This window comes from Lates calcarifer, unplaced genomic scaffold (assembly GCF_001640805.2).
Source record: "Lates calcarifer isolate ASB-BC8 unplaced genomic scaffold, TLL_Latcal_v3 scaffold_94_202, whole genome shotgun sequence".
Classification (NCBI taxonomy): Eukaryota; Metazoa; Chordata; class Actinopteri; family Centropomidae; genus Lates; species Lates calcarifer.
The window spans coordinates 21,112-48,510 of NW_026118187.1; the positions used below are offsets into that span (position 1 = coordinate 21,112).

General features: G+C 42.1%; 5 protein-coding genes across 6 annotated transcripts; all 5 read left to right on the top strand.

Moving 5' to 3' along the window:
* Positions 1–42: 42 nt before the first annotated feature.
* Positions 43–2,976, top strand: LOC108885489 (protocadherin beta-16-like). Its single transcript, XM_018679860.2, has one exon. It carries the CDS (start codon positions 298–300, stop codon positions 2,770–2,772), a length of 2,475 nt encoding a protein of 824 aa, XP_018535376.1. The 5' UTR covers positions 43–297; the 3' UTR covers positions 2,773–2,976.
* An 862-nt stretch (positions 2,977–3,838) lies between these two features.
* On the top strand, positions 3,839–22,564 carry LOC108885495 (protocadherin gamma-A2-like). Of its 2 annotated transcripts, XM_051069673.1 has the most exons (3): positions 3,839–4,814; positions 15,196–15,476; positions 21,672–22,558. In XM_051069673.1, the coding sequence occupies exons 1-3, from the start codon at positions 3,890–3,892 to the stop codon at positions 22,422–22,424; spliced, it is 1,959 nt and encodes a 652-aa protein (XP_050925630.1). In that variant the 5' UTR covers positions 3,839–3,889; the 3' UTR covers positions 22,425–22,558. The 2 variants fall into 2 exon arrangements, with proteins under 2 accessions (XP_050925630.1, XP_018535382.2); XM_018679866.2 differs by lacking the exon at positions 3,839–4,814 and having other exon boundaries at positions 13,227–15,476; positions 21,672–22,564.
* Positions 6,454–9,530, top strand: LOC108885516 (protocadherin gamma-A5-like). The gene has a single exon (XM_018679883.2). The coding sequence runs from the start codon at positions 6,996–6,998 to the stop codon at positions 9,387–9,389; it is 2,394 nt and encodes a 797-aa protein (XP_018535399.1). The 5' UTR covers positions 6,454–6,995; the 3' UTR covers positions 9,390–9,530.
* On the top strand, positions 10,140–12,767 carry LOC108885510 (protocadherin gamma-A2-like). Its single transcript, XM_018679879.2, has one exon. The coding sequence runs from the start codon at positions 10,353–10,355 to the stop codon at positions 12,750–12,752; it is 2,400 nt and encodes a 799-aa protein (XP_018535395.1). The 5' UTR covers positions 10,140–10,352; the 3' UTR covers positions 12,753–12,767.
* Positions 16,672–27,399, top strand: LOC108885514 (protocadherin beta-16-like). The gene is made up of 2 exons (XM_051069674.1): positions 16,672–19,318; positions 26,556–27,399. Exons 1-2 carry the CDS (start codon positions 17,069–17,071, stop codon positions 26,721–26,723), a joined length of 2,418 nt encoding a protein of 805 aa, XP_050925631.1. The 5' UTR covers positions 16,672–17,068; the 3' UTR covers positions 26,724–27,399.

The window sequence follows — 27,399 nt, forward strand, 5'->3', positions numbered from 1 at the left end:
CCATTTGCACTGAGTAGTGTAGTACATTAGATTGAACTCTTAGGGCCGCTGTTGGCCAGTGTGTGATAACTGTAGAGCAGGTTTCAGCAGTACCTCCCCCCATCATGTTTTCTTTCTTAAATCACTGGAAAAGAGACTGGCAGTGCGAATATTACAGAGTAAGAGAGCTCCCATCATCGATACGGAGCTGCAGTGAACTGTAATACAATGGTTACGTCGCGCTGATTTTATACTGAAAAAATACAACAGATTTTTTTCTTTCCAACGGAAATAGGACTGTACCGGGATTCGTGTTGCATGGAAATGTCGGGCAGAACAATGAGGCGGCAAGTGCTGTTGTTTTTCTCACTCCTTTCTCTCACATCGGTGCTCGGGCAGGTCAGCTACTCTATCCCCGAGGAAATGGCAAAGGGGTCATTAATCGGTAACATCGCTCTGGATTTAGGTTTGGACAGGAAAAGACTAACATCAGGCAAAGCTCGGATTTTTACAGGAGACAGTGCTGAGTACATCGAGCTTAACAGAGAAAGAGGAGTCCTCCTTATCAAAGAGAAAATAGACAGAGAAGCGCTCTGTGGACAGACGACGCCCTGCGCTTTGCACTTTCAGGTTATATTAGAAAATCCTATGGAATTTTACACTGTGGTTGTCGAAATTACAGACATAAATGACAACACCCCAGTATTTGAAAAATCTGACATGAAATTCAAAATAAGTGAATCTGCCGTAATTGGCGCAAAATTCTTGTTAGAGAGGGCAATAGATCCTGATGTTGGCATGAACAGTCTACAGAGTTATTTTCTGACTAAAACCGATAATTTTGTGCTGAAGCTGAAGGATCAGCCTGATGGTGAGAAGATAGTTGAAATGATTTTACAAAAGCCTCTTGACAGAGAGAAAGAAGAGGAGATATTTCTAGTCTTAACTGCGGTGGACGGAGGTGAACCAAACCTATCTGGTACAGCACAAATACATATTACAGTACTTGATGTCAATGACAATGCACCTGTTTTTACTAAGACAGTTTACAAAGCCACAATAACCGAAAATGCCCCTAAAGGTACAGTCATAACTAGGGTCAGTGCTTCCGATGCTGATAAAGGATCAAATTCCAAGATAACATATTCGATATCCAACACTGTTGCAGATGTACGAGATATGTTTGAAATTAATGAATTAAACGGGGATTTGATCTTAAAAAGTAATGTAGATTATGAAAAGGCACGTTATTATCAAATACATGTACAAGCCAGTGATGAAGGAGGACTTACAGATTCATGTAAAATTACAGTTGAAGTGATGGACATTAATGATAACAAGCCAGTTATTAATATCATGTCACAGACTAATGTAATTCCAGAGGACTCTAAACCAGCAACAGTTGTGACTATGGTAAATGTTCAGGACTTAGATTCCGGAGATAATGGCAAAATCCACTGTGCCATTAATGAACATATTCCCTTCTCACTAAAACCAACAACAAGTAATTTCTTTAACTTATTGACAGACAGTGAATTAGACAGAGAGACAGCCTCTGAGTATAATATAACTGTGACCTGCTCTGATGAGGGAGTCCCCTCCCTCTCCAGCAGCGTCACTCTCACCTTACAGATCTCTGATGTCAATGACAACGCTCCTGTCTTTGAGAGGAGCTCATATGAGGCCTACATTGTAGAAAACAACACACCAGGTCTCTCTATACTCACAGTGAAAGCCAGAGACGCTGACTGGAACCAGAATGCCCGTGTTTCTTACATACTGGAGGACTCCTCTGTTAACGGAGTGCCAGTCTCCTCATATGTGTCCGTTAGTGCTGATAGTGGAGTCATCCATGCAGTGCGCTCTTTTGACTACGAGCAGATCAAAGATTTCCAGTTCCGCGTCAAAGCTCAGGATGGAGGCTCTCCTCCACTCAGTAGCAACGTGACTGTGAAAATTCTGATCCAGGACCAGAACGACAACCCTCCTCAGGTTCTGTACCCAGTCCAGACTGGTGGCTCTCTGGTGGCTGAAATGGTGCCTCGTTCAGCAGATGTGGGCTATCTGGTGACTAAAGTGGTGGCTGTTGATGTGGACTCTGGACAGAATGCCTGGCTCTCCTATAAACTGCAGAAAGCTACAGACAGGGCGCTGTTTGAAGTTGGCTTACAGAATGGAGAAATAAGAACTATCCGCCAAGTGACTGATAAAGATGCAGTGAAACAAAGACTGACTGTTATAGTGGAGGACAACGGGCAGCCCTCTCGTTCAGCTACAGTCATTGTTAACGTGGCGGTGGCGGACAGCTTCCCTGAAGTGCTGTCGGAGTTCACTGACTTTACCCAGGACAAGGAGTACAATGACAACCTGACTTTTTACTTAGTGTTGGCTCTGACTGTAGTTTCCTTCCTCTTTATCACGTGTTTAGTGGTTATTATATCAGTGAAAATCTACAGATGGAGACAGTCTCGCATCCTGTATCACTCCAATCTCCCTGTGATTCCATATTATCCTCCACGTTACTCAGACACTTTGGGGACGGGGACTCTCCAACACGTGTACAATTACGAGGTGTGCAGGACGACTGACTCCAGAAAGAGTGACTGTAAGTTCGGCAGAGCTGGTAGTCAGAACGTGCTGATAATGGACCCCAGTTCTACAGGGACGATGCAGCGGATACAGAGTGAAAAGAGCATCCTGGATGAACCAGACTCTCCTTTAGAGGTTAGTTTTCCAGAAGATAAACATTTTCTTCATCAGTTACTCGTAGGCCTATTTTCTGCAACACAGTAAATTCGAGCTTTTTGCGTTTTAATTGTGGCATGTTTCCCTGATATTTTAGCTAAAATTGCTAGGAAAATTTGTGTATTTCATTTTGTGGTTGCTCGGAGCCAGGACCATGGACAGCGCACAGAACAGTAGTGTTACTGTTTTACTCAAGTGCCTAAATTGGAAAATTGTTATGATGTGGTATAATTTCACAATCTCTCTCTCTCTCTCTCACTCTCACTCACTCACTCGCTCTCTCTCTGTGTGTGTGTGTGTGTATCCTGCAAGCTCCTCTGCGTTTGTTTACTAATCTTCATATACGTTTCTGTAGATGTTTGTATTAGCTTGTCGTTGGAAAGCAACGTAGACAAATATACATTAATTAGTTTATTTTTAACATACATAATTTTCAGGTACACGTCGAAACGCTGGGAATAATTGCTTTTTCTAGTGTATTTTATACTTCAGAACCACGGAGAGCGCAAATGCTACTTGTGTCACTGCAATCCATAAAGGACAGGGTATTCTGCCAAATTATTTACATTTTGCAATTTTACAGTCTTTGGTATATATAGCTGCCTGTGTGTCTGTGTAGCTGCAGCTGTGTGTTTTTTTCCTATATCTTTTTTGTTTGGTAGTATTATTGCTTCATGTTCTAATTTATATTAATAGGTACTTCAGTCATATGCTTATTATGTATAAGTTATGTAGACAAGTGGGAATTTTGGATGTTTGAGATTTAAATCCAGCAAACTATCTCTTGGTAAATCTTGCTCTTTAATCTTTTTTTTATTTTATTTTATTTTATTGTAGTTGCCAGAGCAAGACGCCATGTAGTTCAGTCCATTGAACAGAGAAGGACGCTGTTGGCCATCGAGTTGCTGAAGAAGCATTTGTACCTCCCCTATAGTTCAATATATTACATTGGGAGATAGAGAGAGGCAGAGAGTCTCTCTGCGGTCAGACAATGCCTTGCGCGCTCCATTTTCAAATGATCCTGGAAAACCCAATGGAGTTTTACACAGTGACTGTCGAAATTACCGATATAAATGACAATCCTCCGACGTTTGAGAGAAGTGAGATGAAATATGAAATTAGCGAATCAGCTCTTACTGGAGCTCGATTCGTCTTGGAGAAAGCCATGGATGATGATGTTGGTGTTAACGGGTTGAACAGTTACGCCCTAAAACCCAATGATAATTTCGCTCTGAAAACGAGCAGCCGAGGAGATGGGACTAAACATGTCGAGATGGTTTTACAGAAACCCTTGGACCGAGAAAAACGTGAGCACATATCACTAATACTTACCGCCGTGGATGGTGGTGAACCACAGCTCTCTGGGACAATGCACATCCTCATAACTGTGTTAGACGCAAATGATAATCCTCCCGTTTGTTCAAAACCGGAATACAAAGCAAGCGTTACAGAGAATGCTCCCGTTGGCACTGTAATAACTACCGTAAGGGCTACTGACATAGATAAAGGCAGCAACGGGAAAGTAACATACATGATTTCAAAATCTGGAGCAGCAAGTCTCTTTAAAATTGATGCAGAGAATGGAGTATTGACCTTAGATGGAAATGTAGACTATGAAAAAAGGAGACTTTACGAACTAGATGTTCAGGTGTCAGATCAGGGAGGATTATCCGATGCATGTAAGGTAATTGTGGACGTGACAGATACAAACGATAACCCTCCGTCCATTAACGTTATGTCTAAATCAAACACAGTATCTGAGAACATGAAGCCTGGGACGGTTGTAACAATGCTTAATATACAAGATCCAGACGCAAATGAAAACGGCAAAGTCATGTGTGTTTTAAACGAAAATATTCCTTTTGCTATTAAAACATCAACGAACAATTTCTTTACCGTTGTTACAGACAGTGATTTGGACAGAGAGACAGCCTCTGAGTATAATATAACTGTGACCTGCTCTGATGAGGGAGTCCCCTCCCTCTCCAGCAGCGTCACTCTCACCTTACAGATCTCTGATGTCAATGACAACGCTCCTGTCTTTGAGAGGAGCTCATATGAGGCCTACATTGTAGAAAACAACACACCAGGTCTCTCTATATTCACAGTGAGAGCCAGAGACGCTGACTGGAACCAGAATGCCCGTGTTTCTTACATACTGGAGGACTTCTCTGTTAACGGAGTGCCAGTCTCCTCATATGTGTCCGTTAGTGCTGATAGTGGAGTCATCCATGCAGTGCGCTCTTTTGACTACGAGCAGATCAAAGATTTCCAGTTCCGCGTCAAAGCTCAGGATGGAGGCTCTCCTCCACTCAGTAGCAACGTGACGGTGAAAATGCTGATCCAGGACCAGAACGACAACCCTCCTCAGGTTCTGTACCCAGTCCAGACTGGTGGCTCTCTGGTGGCTGAAATGGTGCCTCGTTCAGCAGATGTGGGCTATCTGGTGACTAAAGTGGTGGCTGTTGATGTGGACTCTGGACAGAATGCCTGGCTCTCCTATAAACTGCAGAAAGCCACAGACAGGGCGCTGTTTGAAGTGGGCTTACAGAATGGAGAAATAAGAACTATCCGCCAAGTGACTGATAAAGATGCAGTGAAACAAAGACTGACTGTTACAGTGGAGGACAACGGGCAGCCCTCTCGTTCAGCTACAGTCATTGTTAACGTGGCGGTGGCGGACAGCTTCCCTGAAGTACTGTCGGAGTTCACTGACTTTACCCAGGACAAGGAGTACAATGACAACCTGACTTTTTACTTAGTGTTGGCTCTGGCTGTAGTTTCCTTCCTCTTCATCACGTGTTTAGTGGTTATTATATCAGTGAAAATCTACAGATGGAGACAGTCTCGCATCCTGTATCACTCCAATCTCCCTGTGATTCCATATTATCCTCCACGTTACTCAGACACTTTGGGGACAGGGACTCTCCAACACGTGTACAATTACGAGGTGTGCAGGACGACTGACTCCAGAAAGAGTGACTGTAAGTTCGGCAGAGCTGGTAGTCAGAACGTGTTGATAATGGACCCCAGTTCTACAGGGACGATGCAGCGGTTACAGAGTGAAAAGAGCATCCTGGATGAACCAGACTCTCCTCTAGAGGTTAGACTTATTTAATGCTGTTTCATTGTTAATAATATTACTGTTTCTCTTTCAGTAATAACCAAGGGATCATAACAAGGACATTTTGCTTTTAGGGGACAGAGTTCTATGCTGTACTCCTGATCTGGTTACTTTTTTAGACATTTTCACTTTACTTTACATTTTGACTACTCCCAAAAATTTCCACTCCATTTTAATTCCAATCTTTCTTTCTTCACGTGTACCATGTATTGCTTTAGTAGTAGTAGTGGCGGTGGTAATGGGTGTGCAGTATATAAATTGTTTTTCATAGAAAAGTTTCAAAACATGAAATTAATCTTTTATAGCGCTGTGTGGCACTGCGTGGCACTGCAGCTTGTGTAGTCTTGACTGCAGTTTTGGCTCTCATTCAGAGTGTATTCACTTCAGTACTGCGGACAGCGACTTTAGTAGCAGTAGTAGTTGTTGTAGTGGATATATTATAGCCGCATGCTTAACTTGTCTGTCAAGTGTTGTTATCACTGTTTAAATATTGGTCCCTTCCTCTTTTTTCTCATTATCTGTCCATAATTATTTATTGAAATCTGTGTTTTCCGAGCTCTTCGTCACTTTCCAGTCTTTCAGTTGAATTTTATACCCATCCTGGTCCTTGATACATCTGCATTATCTGACTCACACATATTAATTGACTGTATATCTAATAGCTTTAAATCTATTATTATACTAAGCTATACAGTTAATATGATGGATTTCAATGTCTGCGTGTAGCCTTTTGTAAAGTCAAGATAGACTATTACTGAAGAGGATGTATTGAAACTAAATGTCCAGGTGGTTTACAGTTAGATCTCCCAGAGTTTAATTTTAGGTTGTTTTTCTGCAGTTTTATAATACGGACTCTTAGGGCCGCTGTTGACCAAAGTGTTGATGACTGAGAGCAGGGTTGAAGCAGCACATCCCATGTAAACTCGACATAATACAGAGGGAACACGACGGGCAACGAACAGGCGATTGTTGTTGTGGACAATTATTGGAAAAAGAAAAAGATATTTCGACCTACAAGATAATTTCTTCCAATGAGTGCTTTATACAGATGTTAATTTGAGATTTGACACTGGAATTTGAGCATTATCTGTTTTGTGGACTATAACCAGACTGTGGAGCCTTACTGGGAAAAAAATCGGATAGAACAATGAATCGGCAAGTACTGCTGTTTATATCTCTCCTTTCCCTCGATTCAGTGTTCGGACAGGTCAGCTACTCTATTCCGGAGGAAATGGCGAAAGGGTCTTTAGTGGGGAACATTGCACAAGATTTAGGTTTAGAAATAAAACGTTTGATATCAGGTAAAGCTAAGATATATACTAGAAACACCGACGAGTACATCGAGCTGAACAGAGAAAGAGGAGTCCTCCTCGTCAAAGAGAGAATCGACAGAGAGGCGCTGTGTACAGAGACGGCGCTTTGTGCTTTACATTTTCAGATTGTTTTAGAGAACCCTATGGAATTCTACAGTGTTACAGTGCAAATCACAGATATCAATGATAATGCACCGACTTTTGAAAAAAGTGAGATGAAATTCAAAATTAGCGAGTCAGCGATCACCGGGGCAAAATTTGTGCTGGAAAGAGCTGTGGATCTTGATGTTGGAACAAATGATCTTAGAAGCTATGAATTAAAACCATCAGATAATTTTGCTCTCAAAGTGCACAATAACGCTGATGGAAACAAAAATGTTGAGATGGTGCTACAGAAGCCTTTAGACAGAGAGAAACAAGAGCAGATATCTCTTGTGTTAACGGCTGTAGATGGAGGAGAGCCGCAGATGTCAGGAACGATGCTGATTGTTATTACAGTTTTAGACGCAAATGATAACGCCCCTGTTTTTACACAGACCAGATACAAGGCTACAGTTACTGAGAATTCACCTAAAGGAACAGTTGTGGACACTGTTACAGCCACTGATGCAGATCATGGTTCTAACAGTAAAATAACATATTCAATTACAAATACGTTAGACAATGTCAGGAAAGTATTTGAGGTAAATGAGGAAAATGGTGAAGTTACTGTAATTGGCGATATTGACTTCGAAAAGTCAAGACATTTTCAAATACATTTGCTCGCTAGTGACGAGGGAGGACTCACAGATTCGTGCAAATTAATTGTAGATGTGCAAGATGTAAATGACAACAAACCTGAAATTAACATAATGTCAAAGTCAAATGTGATATCAGAGGATGCCAAACTCAATACAGTTGTTACAATGATAAATATTGAGGATTTAGATTCAGGAGAAAACGGAAACGTGAAATGCTTTATCAGCGAAAGTGTTCCCTTCACCTTAAAAGCATCATCAAATAATTTCTACAGCTTAGTGACAAACAGTGAATTAGACAGAGAGACAGCCTCTGAGTATAACATAACTGTGACCTGCTCTGATGAGGGAGTCCCCTCCCTCTCCAGCAGCGTCACTCTCACCTTACAGATCTCTGATGTCAATGACAACGCTCCTGTCTTTGAGAGGAGCTCATATGAGACCTTCATTGTAGAAAACAACACACCAGGTCTCTCTGTATTCACAGTGAGAGCCAGAGACGCTGACTGGAACCAGAATGCCCGTGTTTCTTACATACTGGAGGACTCCTCTGTTAACGGAGTGCCAGTCTCCTCATATGTGTCCGTTAGTGCTGATAGTGGAGTCATCCATGCAGTGCGCTCTTTTGACTACGAGCAGATCAAAGATTTCCAGTTCCGCGTCAAAGCTCAGGATGGAGGCTCTCCTCCACTCAGTAGCAACGTGACTGTAAAAATCCTGATACAGGACCAGAACGACAACCCTCCTCAGATTCTGTACCCAGTCCAGACTGGTGGCTCTCTGGTGGCTGAAATGGTGCCTCGTTCAGCAGATGTGGGCTATTTGGTGACTAAAGTGGTGGCTGTTGATGTGGACTCTGGACAGAATGCCTGGCTCTCCTATAAACTGCAGAAAGCCACAGACAGGGCGCTGTTTGAAGTGGGCTTACAGAATGGAGAAATAAGAACTATCCGCCAAGTGACTGATAAAGATGCAGTGAAACAAAGACTGACTGTTATAGTGGAGGACAACGGGCAGCCCTCTCGTTCAGCTACAGTCATTGTTAACGTGGCGGTGGCAGACAGCTTCCCTGAAGTGCTGTCGGAGTTCACTGACTTTACCCAGGACAAGGAGTACAATGACAACCTGACTTTTTACTTAGTGTTGGCTCTGGCTGTAGTTTCCTTCCTCTTCATCACGTGTTTAGTGGTTATTATATCAGTGAAAATCTACAGATGGAGACAGTCTCGCATCCTGTATCACTCCAATCTCCCTGTGATTCCATATTATCCTCCACGTTACTCAGACACTTTGGGGACAGGGACTCTCCAACACGTGTACAATTACGAGGTGTGCAGGACGACTGACTCCAGAAAGAGTGACTGTAAGTTCGGCAGAGCTGGTAGTCAGAACGTGTTGATAATGGACCCCAGTTCTACAGGGACGATGCAGCGGATACAGAGTGAAAAAAGCATCTTGGATGAACCAGACTCTCCTTTAGAGGTTAGTTGAATACATTAGCTTTGTCTTTGTGCCTTCATATGTCTTCAAGTATTAAGTTGCGTTGATAGTAAACTATTGCAGGTTATTCGACCATTTTCAGAACCATGGACAGCACCCATAAACCTAACTCTGATTCAGTTGACTGCTACATTTTATTTAACACGCAGCTTAGTTTGACTTGGCTGCATTTTGTGCAGCAGAATGATAATTCCTTTAGAGGAAAGACCACTTCACCATTTTTTCAGACCTTTTTAATACTATACCTTCTATTGCGTTCAGTATAACAAATAGTGGGGTGTGGGAATTTTAATTTTTTAAAAGTGTTACAATGTTTTCTGTCCTTTTTGTCCCTATACTTTCTATATTTTTTTTAATTATTATCATAGTGTTTAGTGATATTTTCTTTCTTGATCCTCTAGCTGTTGTTCTTTGCTTTTCATTTCCTAATCTATTTCATCCATTTTTTTCTTTGACATTTCTAGTCAGATGTGGTTCTTGTTGTGGCAGAAGATTGAAACAAAAGTCAGAAAACGAATCCATAAACTATTTTGATGTGGCCACTTGTCCTTTGCGAAGAGGATAATGTTATTTACGTGACTCTTATTACCATATTTCAGGTTAGACTTTCCTAACAGTAAGTCTCCTGAACAGATTTTTTCATGCTGGTTCTCTGCAGTTTTGCATTATGAACTCTTAGGGCCGCTGTTGACCAGAGTGTTGATGACTCAGAATAGGGTTGTAGCAGCACCTCCCATGTAACGTCGCCATAATTAAGAGAGATCACAACGGGAAAGAAGGAATACTCGGAATCTGTAGAATATCTGGACGCAGAGACGACGATCTCTGAACCATTTTTTTCGATGTGTGGATTATACAGTTGCACTATTGATGCTTGACGCTGCAATGGATTTCAGTTTATAGGATATATAACCAGACTGTCGAACCTCACCGAGAAAATACTCGCATAGAACAATGAAAGGGCCGGCTCTGTTGTTTATCTCTCTCCTTTCACTGGGCTCAGTAGTTGGGCAAGTCAGCTACACAATACCGGAGGAAATGGCGAAGGGCTCTTTAGTCGGTAATATAGCACAAGATTTAGGTTTGGAAACCAAACGTTTAATATCTGGTAAAGCTCGAATTTATACCCGAGACAGCGACGAGTACATCGAGCTGAACAGAGAAAGAGGAGTCCTCCTTGTTAAAAAGAGAATCGACAGAGAGGCGCTGTGCAGACAGACGACACCGTGTGCTTTACATTTTCAGATTATTTTAGAGAATCCTATGGAATTCTACAGTGTTACGGTGCAGATCACAGATATCAATGATAATGCACCGACCTTTGAGGAAGGCCAAATCGAATTTAAAATTAGCGAGTCAGCGATCACCGGGGCAAAATTTGTGCTGGAGAGGGCTGTGGATCTTGATGTTGGAACAAATGATCTTCAAAGGTATGAATTGAAACCATCAGATAATTTTGCTCTCAAAGTGCACAATAACGCTGATGGAAACAAAAATGTTGAGATGGTGCTACAGAAGCCTTTAGACAGAGAGAAACAAGAGCAGATATCTCTTGTGTTAACGGCTGTAGATGGAGGAGAGCCGCAGATGTCAGGAACGATGCTGATTGTTATTACAGTTTTAGACGCAAATGATAACGCCCCTGTTTTTACACAGACCACATACAAGGCTACAGTTACTGAGAATTCACCTAAAGGAACAGTTGTGGCAGCTGTTACTGCTACAGATGCAGATCAAGGCTCTAACAGTAAAATAACATATTCAATCACAAATACATTAGATGATGTAAGGAAAGTATTTAAGATAAACAAGGAAAACGGTGAAGTTATTTTAATTGCTAACACTGACTTTGAGGAATCGCGAAATTTTCAAATAAATTTACGTGCTAGTGACGAGGGAGGACTCACAGATTCGTGTAAGTTGATTGTCGATGTGCAAGATGTAAATGACAACAAACCTGAAATTAACATAATGTCGAAGTCAAATGTGATATCAGAGGATGCCAAACTCAATACAGTCGTTACAATGATAAATATTGATGACAAAGACTCAGGAGAAAACGGGAAAGTGCAGTGTTTTATCAGCGACAATGTCCCATTCGTTTTAAAGGCGTCAACAAATAATTTCTATAGCCTCGTCACAGACAGTGAATTAGACAGAGAGACAGCCTCTGAGTATAATATAACTGTGACCTGCTCTGATGAGGGAGTCCCCTCCCTCTCCAGCAGCGTCACTCTCACCTTACAGATCTCTGATGTCAATGACAACGCTCCTGTCTTTGAGAGGAGCTCATATGAGGCCTACATTGTAGAAAACAACACACCAGGTCTCTCTATATTCACAGTGAGAGCCAGAGACGCTGACTGGAACCAGAATGCCCGTGTTTCTTACATACTGGAGGACTCCTCTGTTAACGGAGTGCCAGTCTCCTCATATGTGTCCGTTAGTGCTGATAGTGGAGTCATCCATGCAGTGCGCTCTTTTGACTACGAGCAGATCAAAGATTTCCAGTTCCGCGTCAAAGCTCAGGATGGAGGGTCTCCTCCACTTAGTAGCAATGTGACTGTGAAAATGCTGATACAGGACCAGAACGACAACCCTCCTCAGGTTCTGTACCCAGTCCAGACTGGTGGCTCTCTGGTGGCTGAAATGGTGCCTCGTTCAGCAGATGTGGGCTATCTGGTGACTAAAGTGGTGGCTGTTGATGTGGACTCTGGACAGAATGCCTGGCTCTCCTATAAACTGCAGAAAGCCACAGACAGGGCGCTGTTTGAAGTTGGCTTACAGAATGGAGAAATAAGAACTATCCGCCAAGTGACTGATAAAGATGCAGTGAAACAAAGACTGACTGTTATAGTGGAGGACAACGGGCAGCCCTCTCGTTCAGCTACAGTCATTGTTAACGTGGCGGTGGCGGACAGCTTCCCTGAAGTGCTGTCGGAGTTCACTGACTTTACCCAGGACAAGGAGTACAATGACAACCTGACTTTTTACTTAGTGTTGGCTCTGGCTGTAGTTTCCTTCCTCTTCATCACGTGTTTAGTGGTTATTATATCAGTGAAAATCTACAGATGGAGACAGTCTCGCATCCTGTATCACTCCAATCTCCCTGTGATTCCATATTATCCACCACGTTACTCAGACACTTTGGGGACAGGGACTCTCCAACACGTGTACAATTACGAGGTGTGCAGGACGACTGACTCCAGAAAGAGTGACTGTAAGTTCGGCAGAGCTGGTAGTCAGAACGTGTTGATAATGGACCCCAGTTCTACAGGGACGATGCAACGGATACAGAGTGAAAAGAGCATCCTTGATGAACCAGACTCTCCTCTAGAGGTTAGACTGATTTAACGTTTCTACACACCATTACTAATGACCTTTTTAAAACTCTTTTTAAAGCTCAAAACACATAGTTTTTTGGTAGAAATAATGGAACAAAGCAAATGTAGAGGACCATCTTGGTGGTGTCATAAATATTCTGCCTTTATGCCTTTAAGGCCTAAAACCTATGTTGGTTTCATTTGATTTAACTTGGTCCAGAGGCATACACACAGTGGTCATTTGTTACATTCTGACTCCATATAGTGTAGGAAAGCTCAGCTGATTATTTCAGCCCCACTTGCCCATATACATCAACATTTTTTTAATTTGCCGCTGGTTTTGAACATACACTAACGAGTTTTCAATATCATAATGTAGTTAATGTACTTGTCACTGTAGCGGGCATTCATATCTTTTGAGTGAATCAGTCAGAAGAAAGTTTGTCAGTTTTGGCACAGGAGGGTGCTAGGGCGTGTGGGGCATCTATGTCTGTCCCTAGTCATAGTTTGTTCATTTCAGTACATTGGACAGCGACATTAACTTTATCCTCCTCCTTTATTTCTGCTCTATGTCCCCAGTTTTTGTAATAAGATCCGTCGATGCTTTGACGTAAACTTGTTTACTCTTACACATATGAAACTGTCTAAAAGTACATAATTTCATGAAATGAATTAGTAAATGTGTGTAACAAACATGTAATCACAGCTTTAAAGATGATCCGCAGAGGTTTAGGAATATGTTGACATTGTCACTGTGTTTACATTGATTTTCATTCCAATTCTGAACAGAGAATGGTTTGTGTTGGATTTCTGCAGTTTTATAATGTGGACTCTTAGGGCCGCTGTTGACCAGAATGTCGATGGCTGACAGAGTTGTAGCAGCACCTCCCATGTAACGTCGACATAATAAAGACAGAACACGACGATAAAGAAGGGACGCTCGAGTCATGCAGGATGTTTGAAAAACACGTCGATCTTTGAGACTTATTTCTTTTTTTGTGGATTATGCAGGCGCTCTTTTAACGTTTAATACTGGAATCTATATCAGTTTTATATGATATATAAACACATTGAACCTTACGGGAGCAGTTCGGAAAGAACAATGACAAGGCAAGTGTTGTTGTTCGTGTCTCTCCTCTCCATCGGCTCGGTGCTCGGGCAGGTCAGCTACACTATTCCTGAGGAAATGGCTAAAGGATCTTTAGTGGGTAATATCGCGCATGATTTAGGTTTACAAACCAAACGTCTCGCATCTGGTAAAGCTCGAATTTATACCCGAGGCAGCGACGAGTACATCGAGCTGAACAGAGAAAGAGGAGTCCTCCTTGTTAAAGAGAGAATCGACAGAGAGGCGCTGTGCAGACAGACGACGCCGTGTGCTTTACATTTTCAGATTATTTTAGAGAATCCTATGGAATTTTACACGGTTACAGTCCAGATCACAGATATCAATGATAATGCACCGACTTTTGAAAAAAGTGAGATGAAATTTAAAATTAGCGAGTCAGCGATCACCGGGGCAAAATTTGTGCTGGAAAGAGCTGTGGATCTTGATGTTGGAACAAATGATCTTAGAAGCTATGAATTAAAACCATCAGATAATTTTGCTCTCAAAGTGCACAATAACGCTGATGGAAACAAAAATGTTGAGATGGTATTACAGAAGCCTTTAGACAGAGAGAAACAAGAGCAGATATCTCTTGTGTTATCGGCTGTAGATGGAGGAGAGCCGCAGATGTCAGGAACGATGCTGATTGTTATTACAGTTTTAGACATTAATGATAACGCCCCTGTTTTTACACAGACCATATACAAGGCTACAGTTACTGAGAATTCACCTAAAGGCACAATTGTGGGCACTGTTACAGCAACAGATGCAGATCATGGCTCTAACAGTCACATCACCTATTCAATTACAAATACGTTAGATGATGTCAGGAATGTATTTGAGGTAAATGAAGAAAACGGCGAAATTACTTTAATTGGAGATATTGATTTTGAAGAGTCCCGAAACTATCAAATCAATTTACTAGCTAGTGACGAGGGGGGACTCACAGATTCGTGTAAATTAATTGTGGATGTTCAAGACATGAATGACAACATGCCTGAAATTAACATAATGTCAAAATCAAATGTGATATCAGAGGATGCCAAACTCAATACAGTCGTTACAATGATAAATATTGAGGACAAAGACTCAGGAGAAAACGGGAAAGTGCAGTGTTTTATCAGCGACAATGTCCCATTCGTTTTAAAGGCGTCAACAAATAATTTCTGTAGCCTCGTCACAGACAGTGAATTAGACAGAGAGACAGCCTCTGAGTATAATATAACTGTGACCTGCTCTGATGAGGGAGTCCCTTCCCTCTCCAGCAGCGTCACTCTCACCTTACAAATCTCTGATGTCAATGACAACGCTCCTGTCTTTGAGAGGAGCTCATATGAGGCCTACATTGTGGAAAACAACACACCAGGTCTCTCTATATTCACAGTGAGAGCCAGAGACGCTGACTGGAACCAGAATGCCCGTGTTTCTTACATACTGGAGGACTCCTCTGTTAACGGAGTGCCAGTCTCCTCATATGTGTCCGTTAGTGCTGATAGTGGAGTCATCCATGCAGTGCGCTCTTTTGACTACGAACAGATCAAAGATTTCCAGTTTCGCGTCAAAGCTCAGGATGGAGGCTCTCCTCCACTCAGTAGCAATGTGACTGTGAAAATCCTGATCCAGGACCAGAACGACAACCCTCCTCAGGTTCTGTATCCAGTCCAGAATGGTGGCTCTCTGGTGGCTGAAATGGTGCCTCGTTCAGCAGATGTGGGCTATCTGGTGACTAAAGTGGTGGCTGTTGATGTGGACTCTGGACAGAATGCCTGGCTCTCCTATAAACTGCAGAAAGCCACAGACAGGGCGCTGTTTGAAGTGGGCTTACAGAATGGAGAAATAAGAACTATCCGCCAAGTGACTGATAAAGATGCAGTGAAACAAAGACTGACTGTTATAGTGGAAGACAACGGGCAGCCCTCTCGATCAGCTACAGTCATTGTTAACGTGGCGGTGGCGGACAGCTTCCCTGAAGTGCTGTCGGAGTTCACTGACTTTACCCAGGACAAGGAGTACAATGACAACCTGACTTTTTACTTAGTGTTGGCTCTGGCTGTAGTTTCCTTCCTCTTCATCACGTGTTTAGTGGTCATTATATCAGTGAAAATCTACAGATGGAGACAGTCTCGCATCCTGTATCACTCCAATCTCCCTGTGATTCCATATTATCCTCCACGTTACTCAGACACTTTGGGGACAGGGACTCTCCAACACGTGTACAATTACGAGGTGTGCAGGACGACTGACTCCAGAAAGAGTGACTGTAAGTTCGGCAGAGCTGGTAGTCAGAACGTGTTGATAATGGACCCCAGTTCTACAGGGACGATGCAGCGGATACAGAGTGAAAAGAGCATCCTGGATGAACCAGACTCTCCTTTAGAGGTTAGTCCTTCCGTTACAGAGTAGTTATGCTATCATTTTATGCTTTAAGCAAAAAACAGACAAAAAAGTAAAACAATCCTTACAGTTACTCGTTTTAGCTGAATTTCTCCATTGTGGTGTAATAAATGTGTTTCAGCACCACGGACAGCGCTTCGCTCATCGTCTTCCATGAGGTTGATGTAGGTTTTATGTAAGGTATCAATTAGAGTTACCCTACAATTTTTTCTTTTTTTTTACGTAGTGATCCAGCCTTGGATTTGAAAATTCACGCAATTGTTTGTGTGTGTGTGTGTGAAAGAGAGACAGAGAGTGTCATACTTCTTGTCATTGCACTGTGTTTTTTCTGTAAAATATCCTCCCAGTGATAATTCATTTCGTGGACGACAGTTGACTCACAATGGTGGCATTTAGACAGGTTTATCCTGTGTTCGGCTTTTTGTTGCTTTGTTGTTCCATAATTTGTTTTACTGAGTTTGGCAATAAGGGGTATCATGCCACACAATGCCATTGTTTCTAGCAATCTGATTAATTACTTTTTAACCTGTATTACTCTAATCTCCCTGTGATTGTCTCCTCAATGCTACTGTCTCGTGCAGTTTCGTGCTCTGTACTCTTAGGGACGCTGTTGGCCAATGTGTGGTAGTTGCACTGCAGATTTCAGCAGCACCTCCCAGATCATTTAGATTTGTGGGAAGCAAGGTCTTTACAGTGTATAATCCAAATAAGTGAGAACACTATACACGGGCAAAGGAGCTGGAAGTATTTTTGATCGACATTTGTTTGTACGCTTTTTCATTCTTAGTCCTGCTCTGTGTGGAATACGAGTATCTTTTCCGCGGATTATTTTCTGATTTGTTGTGATGGCGTTGAACGAAACAATGAGACGGCAAGTACTATTGTTTCTCTCGATGCTCTCTCTCTGTTCCGTGCTTGGTCAGGTCAGCTATTCTATCCCTGAGGAAATGTCGAAAGGCTCACTGGTTGGAAACATCGCACAAGATTTAGGTTTAGATTTAAAACGGATGAAAACGGGAAAAGCTCGCTTACATGTTGGAAACAGCGCTGAATACATCGAGCTGAATAAAGAAAAGGGGCTCCTTCTCATAAAGGAGAGAATCGACAGAGAGGCGTTATGCAAACAAACGACTCCTTGTGCTTTACATTTTCAAATAATTTTGGAAAACCCTATCGAGTTTTATCGCGTTACGGTAGAAATAACAGATATAAACGACAACGCCCCTGCATTCAAAATGAATAGTATGTTATTTGAGATAAGCGAGTCGGCTGTCAGGGGGGCCAAATTTGTGTTAGAGAAAGCATTAGATTCTGATGTCGGAATCAATGGACTGAAGAGCTACTCCCTTAACCCAACGGATAACTTCGTTTTAAAACTTAACGACAATGCAGATGGAGAAAAGGAGGTGGAGATGGTCTTGGAGAAACCTCTTGATCGAGAGAAACAAGAGCATCTGACTCTAACACTAACTGCCGTCGACGGAGGTGAACCTCAGCTATCAGGGACAGTGCAAATTCACGTAACAGTATTAGATGCGAATGACAATGCTCCAGTGTTTACGCAGTCAACTTATAAAGCTAGTTTAATGGAAAACTCCCAGAGGGGAACTTCATTAATGACCGTAACAGCCACAGACATAGATCAAGGTGCAAATGGTTTATTAACGTACTCTATTTCGAGTAACACTGAGGGAATTTTGGATTTATTTGAAATACACGGTACAAGTGGAGAGGTACGTTTGATTGGGAAAATAGATTATGAGACATCAAAACATTATCAGCTACATGTTAAAGCAAGAGATCAAGGTGGGCTCACTGACTCATGCAAAATATTATTTGACATTATTGATGTGAATGACAATGCTCCAATAATAGATTTGATGTCAACTACACAGTCTATACCGGAAGATTCCAAGTTACAAACAGTCGTTGCTGTGATGAATGTGCATGATGCTGACTCGGATAATAACGGAGTGGTTAAATGTTTTCTACGTGACAGTGAACCTTTTATCATTGAAAACACATCAAATGGTTTCTACAGCATATTAACAAACACTGATTTGGACAGAGAGACAGCCTCTGAGTATAATATAACTGTGACCTGCTCTGATGAGGGAGTCCCCTCCCTCTCTAGCAGTGTCACTCTCACCTTACAGATCTCTGATGTTAATGACAACACTCCTGTCTTTGAGAGGAGCTCATATGAGGCCTACATTGTAGAAAACAACACACCAGGTCTCTCTATATTCACAGTGAGAGCCAGAGACGCTGATTGGAACCAGAATGCCCGTGTTTCTTACATACTGGAGGACTCCTCTGTTAGCGGAGTGCCAGTCTCCTCATATGTGTCCGTTAGTGCTGATAGTGGAGTCATCCATGCAGTGCGCTCTTTTGACTACGAGCAGATCAAAGATTTCCAGTTCCGCGTCAAAGCTCAGGATGGAGGCTCTCCTCCACTCAGTAGCAACGTGACTGTTAAAATACTGATCCAGGACCAGAACGACAACCCTCCTCAGGTTCTGTACCCAGTCCAGACTGGTGGCTCTCTGGTGGCTGAAATGGTGCCTCGTTCAGCAGATGTGGGCTATCTGGTGACTAAAGTGGTGGCTGTTGATGTGGACTCTGGACAGAATGCCTGGCTCTCCTATAAACTGCAGAAAGCCACAGACAGGGCGCTGTTTGAAGTGGGCTTACAGAATGGAGAAATAAGAACTATCCGCCAAGTGACTGATAAAGATGCAGTGAAACAAAGACTGACTGTTATAGTGGAGGACAACGGGCAGCCCTCTCGTTCAGCTACAGTCATTGTTAACGTGGCGGTGGCGGACAGCTTCCCTGAAGTTCTGTCGGAGTTCACTGACTTTACCCAGGACAAGGAGTACAATGACAACCTGACTTTTTACTTAGTGTTGGCTCTGGCTGTAGTTTCCTTCCTCTTCATCACGTGTTTAGTGGTTATTATATCAGTGAAAATCTACAGATGGAGACAGTCTCGCATCATGTATCACTCCAATCTCCCTGTGATTCCATATTATCCTCCACGTTACTCAGACACTTTGGGGACAGGGACTCTCCAACACGTGTACAATTACGAGGTTTGCAGGACGACTGACTCCAGAAAGAGTGACTGTAAGTTCGGCAGAGCTGGTAGTCAGAACGTGTTGATAATGGACCCAAGTTCTACAGGGACGATGCAACGGATACAGAGTGAAAAGAGCATCCTGGATGAACCAGACTCTCCTCTAGAGGTTAGCAACTTTCCCCTTTGCTCGTGTCAGAGTTTCATGTTGAATGTGTATCTACTTACTCACAATTCAATTTCATGTCACACAGGAATAATCTGCTTTCTCTTGTGTAGGTTATTCTCAATAAGGTCATTTATATGTTTATGATGTTTGGCGGGACGGAGCCCACATTTTTGATAATGTCTTAAATAGTTTTCTCATCATAGCAATAACGCAAATTCCTAAGCTATTTCAGCTGATAATAGCTTTACTTTTCTTGTAATTTCACTCCTTTAACTCCGTGGGCCGCTGTTGGTCAACGTGTTGCAGTTGTCGACAGGATCTGGAGCAGATCCTCCCATGTCATGTCGGTATTTCAGAGAAAGAAAAGGGGAGAAAGCACTGTTCGCAGACAGATAACCCACGGGACGGATATGAAAATCTGATAGGCTCTCTTTCAAAATTTGTGGATTATATCGTCAGTCCTTTATTTGTTTTCACGTTGGGATAATTTTGTCGAAAATCTGAGTGTATACCGTTTTGTTGTGGCGCAACGTAGACTGTGAATAGAACAATGAGACGGCAAGTACTGTTTTTCATCTCGATCCTCTCGCTTGGTTCAGCTATCGGACAGGTCAGCTACTCTATTCCAGAGGAAATGTCAAAAGGCTCTGTAGTGGGCAACATAGCACGGGATTTAGGGTTGGATGTGAAAAGATTGAAGTCAGGTAAAGCCCGTTTATTTACTGGCGATAGTGCAGAATACATCGAGCTGAGTAGAGAAAGAGGAGTCCTCCTCGTGAAAGAGAGAATCGACAGAGAGTCCCTCTGCAGACAGACGACGCCTTGTGCTTTACATTTGCAAATTATTCTAGAAAATCCGATGGAACTTTTTCGAATTACCGTAGAGATTACTGACATCAACGACAATAGTCCTAGTTTTAAAAATGACGAGAAACGTTTTGAAATTAGCGAATCCGCGGTCACAGGATCAAAATTTGTATTAGAGAGAGCGGTCGATGCAGACATTGGCATAAATGGCCTCAAAAATTACAGCTTGAAACCTACGGATAATTTTGTGCTGAAAATGCAGAGTCAGGCAGATGGAAATAAAAAGGTCGAAATGGTTTTGCACAAGCCGCTGGATCGAGAGAAAGAGGAACAAATATCATTGTTGTTAACAGCTGTAGATGGAGGAGAACCTCAGATGTCTGGTACAGTAAAGATTTATGTGACCGTGCTCGACGTAAACGATAATGCTCCTGTTTTTACGCAGTCGTTTTACAAGGCGGCCATAGCAGAAAATTCTCAGAAAGGAACAACTCTGACAACAGTGAGTGCTTCTGATGCAGATAAGGGATCAAATGGGGAGGTTTCTTATTCTGTGTCGACCACTATGGACAGTATGTCTGATATATTTACAATAAATGAAAACGGCGAAGTAATATTAGCTGGTGAAGTCGACTTTGAAAAAGCGAAGTATTACCAAATTGATATTGAGGCTAACGACAGTGGTGGTCTTTCTGATTCTAGTAAGATTATAGTTGATGTCATTGATATTAACGATAATAAGCCTGTGATCAGTATACTCTCCAAATCTGATTCAATCCCAGAGGACTCTCTCCTAAATACAGTCATAGTTATCATCAGTGTCCTTGACCCAGACTCAGGTAATAATGGTCAAGTGAACTGCAGAATAAATGGCAATGTACCATTTACTATAACCACTTCTTCAAATGATTTCTATAGCTTAGTGACAGACAGTGAATTAGACAGGGAGACAGCCTCTGAGTATAATATAACTGTGACCTGCTCTGATGAGGGAGTCCCCTCCCTCTCCAGCAGCGTCACTCTCACCTTACAGATCTCTGATGTCAATGACAACGCTCCTGTCTTTGAGAGGAGCTCATATGAGGCCTACATTGTAGAAAACAACACACCAGGTCTCTCTATATTCACAGTGAGAGCCAGAGACGCTGACTGGAACCAGAATGCCCGTGTTTCTTACATACTGGAGGACTCCTCTGTTAACGGAGTGCCAGTCTCCTCATATGTGTCTGTTAGTGCTGATAGTGGAGTCATCCATGCAGTGCGCTCTTTTGACTACGAGCAGATCAAAGATTTCCAGTTCCGCGTCAAAGCTCAGGATGGAGGCTCTCCTCCACTCAGTAATAATGTAACTGTGAAAATTCTGATCCAGGACCAGAACGACAACCCTCCTCAGGTTCTGTACCCAGTCCAGACTGGTGGCTCTCTGGTGGCTGAAATGGTGCCTCGTTCAGCAGATGTGGGCTATCTGGTCACCAAAGTGGTGGCTGTTGATGTGGACTCTGGACAGAATGCCTGGCTCTCCTATAAACTGCAGAAAGCTACAGACAGGGCGCTGTTTGAAGTGGGCTTACAGAATGGAGAAATAAGAACTATCCGCCAAGTGACTGATAAAGATGCAGTGAAACAAAGACTGACTGTTATAGTGGAGGACAACGGGCAGCCCTCTCGTTCAGCTACAGTCATTGTTAACGTGGCGGTGGCGGACAGCTTCCCTGAAGTTCTGTCGGAGTTCACTGACTTTACCCAGGACAAGGAGTACAATGACAACCTGACTTTTTACTTAGTGTTGGCTCTGGCTGTAGTTTCCTTCCTCTTCATCACGTGTTTAGTGGTTATTATATCAGTGAAAATCTACAGATGGAGACAGTCTCGCATCCTGTATCACTCCAATCTCCCTGTGATTCCATATTATCCTCCACGTTACTCAGACACTTTGGGGACAGGGACTCTCCAACACGTGTACAATTACGAGGTGTGCAGGACGACTGACTCCAGAAAGAGTGACTGTAAGTTCGGCAGAGCTGGTAGTCAGAACGTGTTGATAATGGACCCCAGTTCTACAGGAACGATGCAGCGGATACAGAGTGAAAAGAGCATCCTGGATGAACCAGACTCTCCTCTAGAGGTTAGAAAACTACACCAATAACACATTTTTAATTCTTGTGCAAATGAAGTGTAGATTTTTATTTGACTGACAACTAAAATTTTAAAACATTGTGATCAATACTACTGGTATTTCCAAAAGCCTTTATTATTCTGAAAATATCTTTCCTTTTGAATTAGTAATATAATGGTTTGCAAAAAGGTAAACTTACTTTATAACTATAATTCTGCTATAATTTGTAATCAAACTCATTAGTTCTGCCCTATACTACTATTGTACATTCAGCACCGGAGTCATGGACAGTGCTACTCATAGAGGGACAACAGAGACGCCAGTGTAACAGGTGAAAAATTATGCCCAGTCACTCCAAAACACATCTTTACAGTGCCCCTTTCCAGAACACTTTTCCAAAATGACTGCAAATGTATAATTTAAAAGTTTCTTTCCATTATTCTTAATTTTTATGTTATTAGAACCCATGGAATATTATCTGGAAAATACTATTTTTTGTTGCCAAAGATTGGGTGGATAAGAAGTCTGTAATGAGGTCTGCAGTGTCCCTGTTCCTGTTTTTAGGGCCAGGAATCCAACTAGCAGAAGGTTGAACTGGCTTTACTTGTGTGATGAATAGAATGGATGAAAATTTGTTGCCACTGGCATCACCCATGCTGTCTTGTCTGCATTATCAACCTCATGTTGTCATTAGTCATTAGCAAAGACTCACCCATACCAAAAGGTTCATAGTAAGCTTGCTGAGATCTGCTGTTATTACAGTCCACCTGGCTCTGCTGCTGTTCAGTATCCACATATATCTCAGTGAAGCAAAATAAGTCACTCCATCTGAATTCCTGCTCAAACTTTATCAAAGAACTATTTTTTTCTGGAACTATTTAAACAAAATGGTTACAAATGTAGAATAGTAAGTCACTTTGAATTATAGTTCAACTCTGTGAAAAGTTAAGTAGGAAATAGTAAGTAAACATCTATTATTTTGTCTGTTTAAATGTAAGGTGGACAGAAAATAGAGTATGTGTGGGTGCATTTACAATGAAAAGTTGTCTTGTGGTCCATCTCTGTAGTAAACAACAAGTTCAGGCAAACATGTTTAGTTTCCTAACTGATCAGCTTGGTAACAGTCATTGCTGACAAAACTGTTATTACCAGGAGGAGCTCCATCTGCAAAATTTGTTTTCTGACCTGCTGAATGACAGCCTATAGGATGTTTCTTCCCAGTGATCATTTTATCATCTTAACTTACAAAAAGGTTATTAATTACAGATAATATAAGTTATTAACCATGGTCTAATGGTACCTTTTTTTCTCCAATTTCCATGTGGAAAGGTAATAACTTGTTTGATCCATTACTTCGTTTTAAAAAGGACTATTAAGTTAATATTTATTTCCTAGATAATATTTTAAGATTTTACTATTGCTGAGTAACTCAACAAAGCCTCTGGCTTTCCAGTACTAAATAACTAAAATAAGAAAGTACACACTAGCCCCAGCAACTGGACTCTCAATCCATTTATTTCTACAAAATGTCATTGTCATTGAATTATCCTCTTAATTATATAAAATAAGGCAGAGAGATCTATTACTTATATAAAGACTGCAAGTCCTATTTATTTCTTCATACTGCACCTTATACTGCACAGTGTTGTTTCCTGCAGTGCAAGTCTTTGGACTCTCAGGGCCGCTGTTGACCAACGTAGAACCCTCCCCTTTCATTTTGTTATATTAAACAGAGGAAGAGACACACACAGCACACAGGCGTCGTTGCAGAAGCCCAGACATATCCGCGCTGTGATTCATTTATTTCGGATTAAAGAAACACGGAGATAACCAATATTCCTCTGGAACACTTTGTGACAGAGGAACCTTGCCGCATTGGAGTACAACACTCTTCACATCTCCAGGATTTGTCGAGGGTAAAAGGGTCAGAACAATGAGACGGCAAGTACTGTTGTTTGTCTCGATTTTTTCCCTGAGCTCAGTGTTCGGGCAGGTCACCTACTCCGTTCCCGAGGAAATGACAAAAGGCTCTCTAGTTGGTAACATCGCGCAGGATTTAGGATTAGACGTGAAAAGACTGAAGGCAGGTAAAGCACGCATTTATACAGAGGACAATACAGAATACATTGAGCTGGATAAAGACAGAGGAGCGCTGCTTGTTAAAGAGAGAATCGACAGAGAGGCGCTGTGCGGACAGACAACACCTTGCGCTTTACATTTTCAAATTACACTGGAGGAACCGATTGAATTCTACATCGTTACAGTCGAAATTAATGATATTAACGATAATGCGCCAAGCTTCAAAAAGGATGAGATGAAATTTAGGATTAGTGAGTCAGCTGTGATTGGAGCGAAATTTGTGCTAGAAAGAGCTATGGATCTAGATGTCGGTGTTAATGGATTGCAGAGTTATTCGCTAAAACCTACAGACAACTTCAATTTAAAACTCCAAAATCAGCAAGATGGGAGTAAAAAGGTGGAGATGGTTTTGCAAAAACAACTAGACAGAGAGACGCAAGAGCACCTCTCTTTAACACTCACAGCTACTGATGGTGGTGATCCTCAGCTGTCAGGAACAATGCGAGTAGAAATTTCTGTGTTAGACGCTAATGACAATGCCCCAGTATTTACACAGGAATTATATAAGGTTACTATAGTGGAGACTGCTCCAAAGGGCACAATTTTGAATACAGTTAGTGCTGTGGACGCAGATGAAGGTTCCAGTGGAAAAGTGTCCTATTCAATAACAAACACGTTAGATGATGTCCCTGTCATGTTTAAAATTGATGAGGACAGTGGTGTGGTATCTTTAACTGGAAACCTGGATTATGAAAAGTCACAGCACTATGAAATACATGTGCAAGCTAGTGATGATGGAGGACTGACAGATTCGTGTAAAATTATTGTTGAAGTGACCGATACGAACGACAATTACCCATCCATTAATATCATGTCTAAAACGAATTCAATATCAGAAAATTCTAGGCCAGGGACTGTGGTAACTATATTTAATGTTCAAGATCCTGACTCTGGAGAAAATGGAAAAGTCACATGTCATATCGAAGAACACATGCCATTTCTGATGAAAACCACGTCTAAGAAATTCTTTAGCCTAGTAACCGATAGTGAATTGGACAGAGAGGCTGCGTCCCAATATAATATAACTGTGACCTGCTCTGATGAGGGAGTCCCCTCCCTCTCCAGCAGCGTCACTCTCACCTTACAGATCTCTGATGTCAATGACAACGCTCCTGTCTTTGAGAGGAGCTCATATGAGGCCTACATTGTAGAAAACAACACACCAGGTCTCTCTATATTCACAGTGAGAGCCAGAGACGCTGACTGGAACCAGAATGCCCGTGTTTCTTACATACTGGAGGACTCCTCTGTTGGAGTGCCAGTCTCCTCATATGTGTCCGTTAGTGCTGATAGTGGAGTCATCCATGCAGTGCGCTCTTTTGACTACGAGCAGATCAAAGATTTCCAGTTCCGCGTCAAAGCTCAGGATGGAGGCTCTCCTCCACTCAGTAGCAACGTGACTGTTAAAATACTGATCCAGGACCAGAACGACAACCCTCCTCAGGTTCTGTACCCAGTCCAGACTGGTGGCTCTCTGGTGGCTGAAATGGTGCCTCGTTCAGCAGATGTGGGCTATCTGGTGACTAAAGTGGTGGCTGTTGATGTGGACTCTGGACAGAATGCCTGGCTCTCCTATAAACTGCAGAAAGCCACAGACAGGGCGCTGTTTGAAGTGGGCTTACAGAATGGAGAAATAAGAACTATCCGCCAAGTGACTGATAAAGATGCAGTGAAACAAAGACTGACTGTTATAGTGGAGGACAACGGGCAGCCTCTCGTTCAGCTACAGTTATTGTTAACGTGGCGGTGGCGGACAGCTTCCCTGAAGTGCTGTCGGAGTTCACTGACTTTACCCAGGACAAGGAGTACAATGACAACCTGACTTTTTACTTAGTGTTGGCTCTGGCTGTAGTTTCCTTCCTCTTCATCACGTGTTTAGTGGTTATTATATCAGTGAAAATCTACAGATGGAGACAGTCTCGCATCCTGTATCACTCCAATCTCCCTGTGATTCCATATTATCCTCCACGTTACTCAGACACTTTGGGGACAGGGACTCTCCAACACGTGTACAATTATGAGGTGTGCAGGACGACTGACTCCAGAAAGAGTGACTGTAAGTTCGGCAGAGCTGGTAGTCAGAACGTGTTGATAATGGACCCCAGTTCTACAGGGACGATGCAGCGGATACAGAGTGAAAAGAGCATCCTGGATGAACCAGACTCTCCTTTAGAGGTTAGAAAACTTTAACTATAACTTTTTTAAATTCTATTTTCATGCAAATCAATATCAGAGTATTGGTGCGTTTATTTCATAAGCGGTAGCTTTCAGCAGGATTCAGGAACGCCTGAGAAGTTTCGTTAACGTTACAGCATTCATATTCAGCACCACGGACAGCGACACACATGACTAACTCCAGTGAATGTATTGTGGGGGGAGGTTTCTGTCTCGGCTCAATCTCTTTTATTCATATCAACTGTAACTTAAGAAACACTTCAGCATTGAAATATATTACAAAAACACTTGAACACGGTATTATTAAGGTATTTATTTTTGGGACATTAAAGTACATTAAATCAACGACCGAATTTACTATGGATTTAGTTCCGCTTGAGCAATAGTGTGACTTTGCACTGAACTGTACTCTTTGATATTATTTGTTGTAATTTGTATTGTCAACTCAGAGGGTCGCTGTTGGCAAGCGAGTTACATTGTAACTAGATGTTATTTTTTCTCTGTGTCCTGCCCCTTCGAGTCGATACGTTGGACACAATGAGAGAAAGACAGAATGCATAGTCCGTGCTCACAAGGAACACTGCGAAAAATGGTGTAACTGGATACATTGCTTATCTTTCTACAGTTGGATTGTGGACGTATTTTTGTTATCTTTGCTATAACTTCGCATTGACTGCAGTGGGAATGCTTT